Raw genomic sequence first — 6,899 nt, 5'->3', positions numbered from 1 at the left:
ACACACATAGCTTGGCGCCAACCCCAACACGTGCTGCCTCTTCTCCAGCCAGACGGATAGGAGACAGCAAGATGTTGTGGGGCATGCCGTAGCACACTTGGAGGCAGAGGCGTGGAACTCTTACAGTGAGAGATGGAAGAACAGATTGTACACATCTGTAGGAAACCATATTTCAGCATTTCTGCTGTCCAAGGGAGATCTGCCATCTGTTTGGAGGGAAGTGAGGGTAATCATAAAAGGGTGCAGGGAGGGATAAAGTGGAAAGGTCTTAAGTATATAGGAAACTGGACTACATTAGTTCTGCTGCTTAGGGCATAACACAGTAGCTTTCAGCCTTCATTATTCCCATCTTGGAAACAATCCTAAACAACAGCTTTTGTCTAGTCAACAAATTTTTGAATCATATTGTTCAGTTTCTTAGTCAGGGAAGGACTTTGTGAATAATGGGAGGGGGGATTTAATGCCCACAGTTTACCGCAAGACATAGAAAAGGAATCTATAAGAAAACAGTTACAACCAAGGACTAGAATTCTCAGTATAACAGAAAAGGGGTTGGAATCAGGGAATGACATCAAAGGAGAAGGAAGGATTTATACTTATTTTACCATTGATCAGCCTTTTATGTATCTATTCATCTTCAGTTGGTGATGCACTGATTAAGCAAAAACTTCTGTAAAGCCAAAAGTATATAGTATAGTTTTAAACATCTATAAAAATGCTCACTAAAAGTAATATGGTTGAACCTAGCACAATTGGAAAGTATGCTAGTGGTCCTAGACAGTCTTTTAATACATTAGACTAAAGGTTTTTGAAAGCACACAGAATCATGAAATGCTTAGATTTCTCTGCTTTTAATTCTAAAATGTTACAAAATTACTTCATCATACAAAACATATATATGGCTTACAAAGTTGCATCACTGATTTGTCTGAAAGGTGTTTAGCTCATAAAATCCTCTCATCTCTTCAAAAATAGGTATTTCAGAGCACTGATGTTGTCTGTTTTCAAAGGCAGTCTGGCTTGATGTATAGGGTTCCTAGAAGTAATGCATTTAGGGTGGCCTCTCCTAGGATGGGCCTGAAGAAGAGCTCTTCGGTAGCATCTGCATCAATGTCTCAAAGAGAAACGATTAGCTGAAGAATCCAAGCAAACCTGCCTAGGTTTCTATGGAACATTGTTGAGATAAATTCCGTCAAGGCTTGCTGAGCTTCCTGCTGCAATGTTTGTACATAGGGGAAACATTTTAGGACATGGCATCCTATCAAAACAAAAGGTAAAGAAATAAATCTTCAGTAAACACTTTCGTTCTGTGCCCTTCGTAGTGATGGGTGTCTGACTTTCTAGCTTATAGTACTACTTTCTGTAGAAAACAATAAAAACTTTCTAAACATATTTTTTGGGAAAAGAAGATATGCATAGTTCAATAATTTGAAGGAACATTGAGCAGCATTCTAAGCACACTGGAATCTAGCCAGTTACATTAAATCCAGCTTTGAAATGGTAACAGGAGATAACTTTGACTCAGTACAGGTGGAGGAGAAGCTTTATAGTGCTGTCTACCCACCAAATGATGCTAAGACCATAGTCTGAGTAGGTGGAAACATTCTAGCTCTAATCTAAAATAGGTAGGTCACATCAGGAAGATGGAGGCAGTGGTTTGGAGCAGCGAGCAGGCTGGTAGTCTGAAGACATATGTTTCCAGTCTGCCCAGCCCGATCTCCCTCCTGTTGTTGCCTCTGCAGGCTAGACTAAGCTGGGGCACTGTGGTTCACCATATCTTAATTTACAGTCTAAAAAGAGCATAAAGGTTCTCTGTGAGATGTATTATTACCCACAGGAGTAGGATAGATAATTGTATTTCCTGTTTTTGTATTCCCTTTCCTCAGCCGTTTCTGAAGAGGGAGAGGTCTCTGCCCTATGGAGTCATGGTCTTGAGCCTCAATCACATACCTCCCACAGCACGTGATTTCAAACCTGCTGGCTCACTGAGGGTCTTTGTGGGTGCCAGGGCTCAGTTCAAAGGACACCCCATGTTTATCCTTTGTCTCTGGTGGGATTGCCTTGTCATGTAGCTCTCAGCAACCTGTAACCTCCTGTCCTCACCACCTGAAGATAGCACCATCTTTTCTTTCCTAGAATTGCTGCAGCCTGGTCAGGGATATCATGAATCCCCAAGTTTTGACTTCTGCCTCTCCTGCCTCCCACATCTTCTTTTAATCTATCTCCCAGCACACACTCCAGGCTCGTTTTGCATCTTTTAGAGTGACTAACTCCATACCTCCCTGAGGTGGGGTCTGAATAGCTTAGACCTGTTTCACTCAGGATCATTCATTTAAGTGTGGGAGGTTCTTCTACCTTCTTGCCTAGTGCGCTGTACTAGGGCAAAACCAGCTTGGTTAGGGTTTTTTTCAGTCTGTGTCTGGCTGCCCTCTGTCAGTCTTTAGCTGCTCTCTTTTCCCTAGACATCACTGCCAGAGGAGAAGAAGCCTCAGCAAAGTCTGCAACCAGGCTCGCCAGAAATGGAGGGTTGGGGAAAGTCATCTTCACTCCCAGGATTACCACCAGCTGCAAGCTGTGAGGATGGTTCCAAGTGTTAGATTTTTCATGGAAAGGAAGTTGTCAGGATTTTGTATATTCAAGATGAAATTGCAATTGCTTCCCTTCAAATTTGCTTAATTTCTCCATTTGGTCTTCTTTTATATGTAATCAAACACTGGTTTTAATTTACAAATAATGAGAAACTTCTTGTTCTGAGATCTGTTGCAATAATATTTAGTCAAAAACGTTTCCAGCTGAACTGCAAACCTCTTAAGAGTGTCTTTTTTTAACAGAATTCCTGTCACAGCCTTGATGGAGTTATATATATAAAAAAACATATATTATATTATATATATAATATTATATAGTATATAGTATGTATTATGTATTATATGTTATATGTTATATAATAGATTATATATTATATTATATTGTATTGTATTGTATAAATATAGTATATAAATATATTTTAATATAAATATATAAATATATAAATATATATATGGCACTGATACAAAGGCAGCACTGTTTTTCATGATTGCCATCTCTTCACTGCGCAGTTCCCATTGCTTTTCAGATAATTGTCAAAAGCAGCAAAGGCAGTTTCACCTTCACTTTGCGCTGTTCAGGTGTGGTGGGACAGTCCTACCTTCTCCTTCCTTTGACTTATTGCCTGGGTCCTAGAGAAGGCCTTGCAGCTGGACCCTCCACCTATACACACTTTGACCTCTCCGAAGACACCTAGCCAAAGCACTCCTGCAAAGAGCAGGGATGGCAATATGTTCTGGAGAGTTTGGATTCCGTTGGTGCAAGGCTGCATATTTCCCCTCAGGGGCTGGGCGCACACTTTCTCCTTCGCAGGTTCTTGCTGGCCCAGATGTGGTCAATCCATGACCCAGCCAGAGCCTCCCGCTCAGAAGTACTGCACGGACTGAGCTTTAGTGGGAGGACCTATGCTCCATGCTGCCTGCCACCCTGTCCCCAAAGGGATTTTGTTATGAAAGTAAGCACAATCTCTGTGCCCCAAGAGATCAGTTAGGGCACAAGCAAAGCTCTGCCATGCTTGTTTGTCATGCTTCTTGCCCAAGCACTGGCCTAGCTGTGCTGCCACAGCTGCATTTCTGGGTGCCCCGTTGAACTCCAACTCATAACCCAGCTCTGGACTGCTCCGTGCCTGGTCCTTCCTCTTTGCCTCAGCCAGTTTTGATGGTCCTAATTTTGATGGTCCTAACAGGAGTAAAACATTCAGGGTGGGAGCACACAAAAGGTACTGCATGATCCAGGAGAGGGTTGTTGCTGCTGGTGGCTGCCTGAAATCCGCTTAGAACTGAGGCCTGCAAAATATTAAGGTTTGGCCAAACATCAAGCCAAAACTAAGAGGGCAGCTGAAAATGTGCTGCATGTATGTAGAAAACATTTTCTGAGTTTGGTGGAGAGTGTTGAAAAAATATTAAAAATAGTAATTGTAAAACAACAGCTGTACAGATTTGTTTGCAGCAAAACAAGGTAGAAAAAGGGCGGTTTGGGCTGTGTATAAGCCCTGAGTACCTGTTTCAGCCCAGAGTTAGACTGTGACTTTGTTTCATCTGGAGTCAATCTAGGCTTAACTGAAGTCCTCCCAGCCTCCTTCTGCAGCCCATGGAGGAAGGCACCTCCAAAGAATAGGGTCATCCCACCTAAGAAGTAGAGAGTCCCCTGAAACTGTGCATGGTGTCTGCAGACACCATAACGGGTTGCGGGGCCTCTCATATGGCACCCCAGGGAAGCAGCAGGCATTACAAGGTACAAATCCAGAACATAACCCTGCTTCTGCTGCTTTCTCCTTCAGGCAAAATCTCAATCACAGAGATAAAAAAGCCTGCTAGGTAAACTGTGTAAGCCACTGCAGATGAGGGGTTTCTCCTCTCATCACCACCCTGGATACAACCAGTCATTTCTTTCAGCTTGATTTTATTGTGAAAAACTGAGAAAATAACTTGCACTGAAATGAACTCCACTGGTTTGATGCTGTGGCATAGACACACCATACAATACCAAACATCTGGATGACATTACATCTCAAGAATCAGAATCTGAATCCTATTGGAAATAAATATAAGTCACTACAGCCTTTGAGCAGCCTATAAACCATTCAGCACAAGAAGTACCATGGAATAACTGAAGCGTTCAAGTATCCTTTTGGTGCAGTCCCAAGTATAGCACACTGCTGACGGTGCAGCCAACACCAGGGATTGCTGTGGAAGGCGTCGGGGATCTGAGCCAGAGCAGACTGGAGTCAATAAGTCTTTCCATTTTACTTTAGTGGACTTAGAGCTCAGCTTTTAATGACTCACGCACTCCGTGGTGCTGACCTAGGCAACCTTCCTTCCTAAAGAGGCTGAACTTGGCACCAGAAGTGAGAGGATGCAACCACTAGTCCGAGTTTGCTCCATGACTGCTCTCCCAGGCTTTGAATGTAGAGATACTAACAGATAAATAAATAAAAGCTGTGTGACCTCAACGCAGTATCTTTTTCTGCATTGATGAAAATCAGATGATACAGATAATTTTGTCATCTCCAGTGTTCTTGCTACAGAGAAAGTCTTTGTTAAAGTACTTCTAATACTCGCATCACGTAACCATGTACCATCTCTCCTTTGCTGTACTGCGGGTGAGGCTGCTGTATTGCCTTTGAACTGCCAGTCAGTTTGAAGTGACACAGTTAATTCTTTATGACTTAAAATCTGTCTTATCGAAGCTGTTTTGGCTTGCAGTGGGTGACCTACTGCACACATCCAAAGAACTAAATAAACTACTTCAGGCGGAAAATCATTAAATTGTGGAATATAGATTTTTGGGAATATTTAGCTGTATTCACAGAAAAGAGTAAACCTAAACATTTTTCTACACAAAAGTGGTTGGACTTGATGATCTTAAAGGTCTTTTCCAACCTTAATGATTCTGTGATTCTGTAATTCTGTGATTCATGCCAAATATCCTTCTAGGCACATAATCACCCATGTAATTTCCAGGACTTACCAGAATTAAAAAGAATAACTCCTTTAATATAGGCATATTCTTTTGCATTTACATCCAGGTCCCAAAATTTCCACAATAAATTCTTCATCTTCTGAACTTCTGCTAAAGATGCTCCCCATGGCGAGCTGCCCAGTTCATTGCCAGCTGTCAGAGATTGATTGAGGAGGGTTCTTTTCAATAAACTAGGGGCTGAAATCTTGTGCCATGCCCAGGACAACAAGAGGGGCCCAGTTCTGCAGCGAGAGGACAAGCTGATCCTCCCAAGGCATGTGATAAAAAGAAGACAAGTTTCTGATAAAAGTTAAGGTGTTCAAGAGCACTTCGGAAGTTCTTCTGCAGGTGGCTTCTGGTGTTTTCAGGATGACTCTTCTCCTGTCCGTACCAGAGCAGCCCTTTCTCCCCATGGAGCGGTGGGGACCGTGATACTGGTGGTGCCGCTTGGTCTCGCTTCCGTGCTCTCTGTTAAGGGCCTGGTACAGGATGCCCTTAGCACGGTGTGTCACACTGACAGTCCCCAAATTTCTCAGCTGGGATCTCGGTAGCCACAGAGCCAGAGTTCCCTGTGACTGTGGACCTATGCTTCGACAGCAGGGGAGAGCATTTCTGCCACGCAGCGAGGCATTGTGTGCTTTTTATATACCCAGGGGGTTGAAAAGTAATATGACCCCGATCTCTAAAGTTACCTTGAACTTTATTTGCAGAATTCTGTTTCGAACGAGGCGGGGCTGCAGGCTGCCGGTGTGGCAGAGGGCTGCCGTAGCCCCGGCGGAGCGGGAGGGCTCACGCCCGCCGGCAGCACGGGCCCCGCTGCCTGCTGGCCCCGGTGCCACCACGCCACTGGCTCGGCGCTGCTGCCGCCAGCAGCGGCATTTCTGGCAAAGGCCAGCCATGCAACACCTACAGCCTGCCCCTGAGGGGAAGCCCAGTGAAAGCTATGACACCGTGAGCGAAGGAGGAACATGCTGTCTGTATTTTTATTGATACATTGACCTTTCCCGCTAGCTAATGCTCTGGAGCGCACAGAAATACATTTATACTCGTGAGTGATGCTGTGATAGCCGTCCCTTGAGCAGACACTTTTCTTCCTTGTTAAAAGGAGCCACCTGAAGAGGCTGTGAATGTCTACCATTACTTTTCACAGAGCACTTGACAGTGTTCATACTTTACTCTGTAGCTAATAGGATGTGACACCTCTGTCAAGGAGCTGACAGGTGAAAGTCCCGGGGACGGAAATCCCATGCATAGGAATTATTTCACATTCCTGGGAGATCTGAGAGGAACTTCAGAGGAAGTCAGCTGCTATAGCTCATGACAGTGTTATCTCCTGCATTTCACATAGGATA

The 6,899-nt window shown here is 43.9% G+C and overlaps 1 protein-coding gene across 1 annotated transcript; it reads right to left on the bottom strand.

Annotated features, from left to right (window-relative positions):
* Positions 1-1,004: 1,004 nt before the first annotated feature.
* LOC309404126 (nuclear receptor subfamily 0 group B member 2-like) lies at positions 1,005-6,446 on the bottom strand (the record flags this gene model as incomplete). Its single annotated transcript, XM_081998509.1, is given in 6 exon segments — positions 1,005-1,115; positions 1,119-1,258; positions 5,557-5,753; positions 5,755-6,051; positions 6,053-6,159; positions 6,240-6,446. Coding segments are annotated over 6 exon segments (1,059 nt in total).
* Positions 6,447-6,899: the final 453 nt, after the last annotated feature.

This window comes from Phaethon aethereus (assembly GCF_964289735.1).
Source record: "Phaethon aethereus genome assembly, chromosome: 3".
Lineage (NCBI taxonomy): Eukaryota > Metazoa > Chordata > Aves > Phaethontiformes > Phaethontidae > Phaethon > Phaethon aethereus.
The sequence above is the reverse complement of the archived record's forward strand: the minus strand, read 5'-3'. Positions and strand labels throughout refer to the sequence as shown.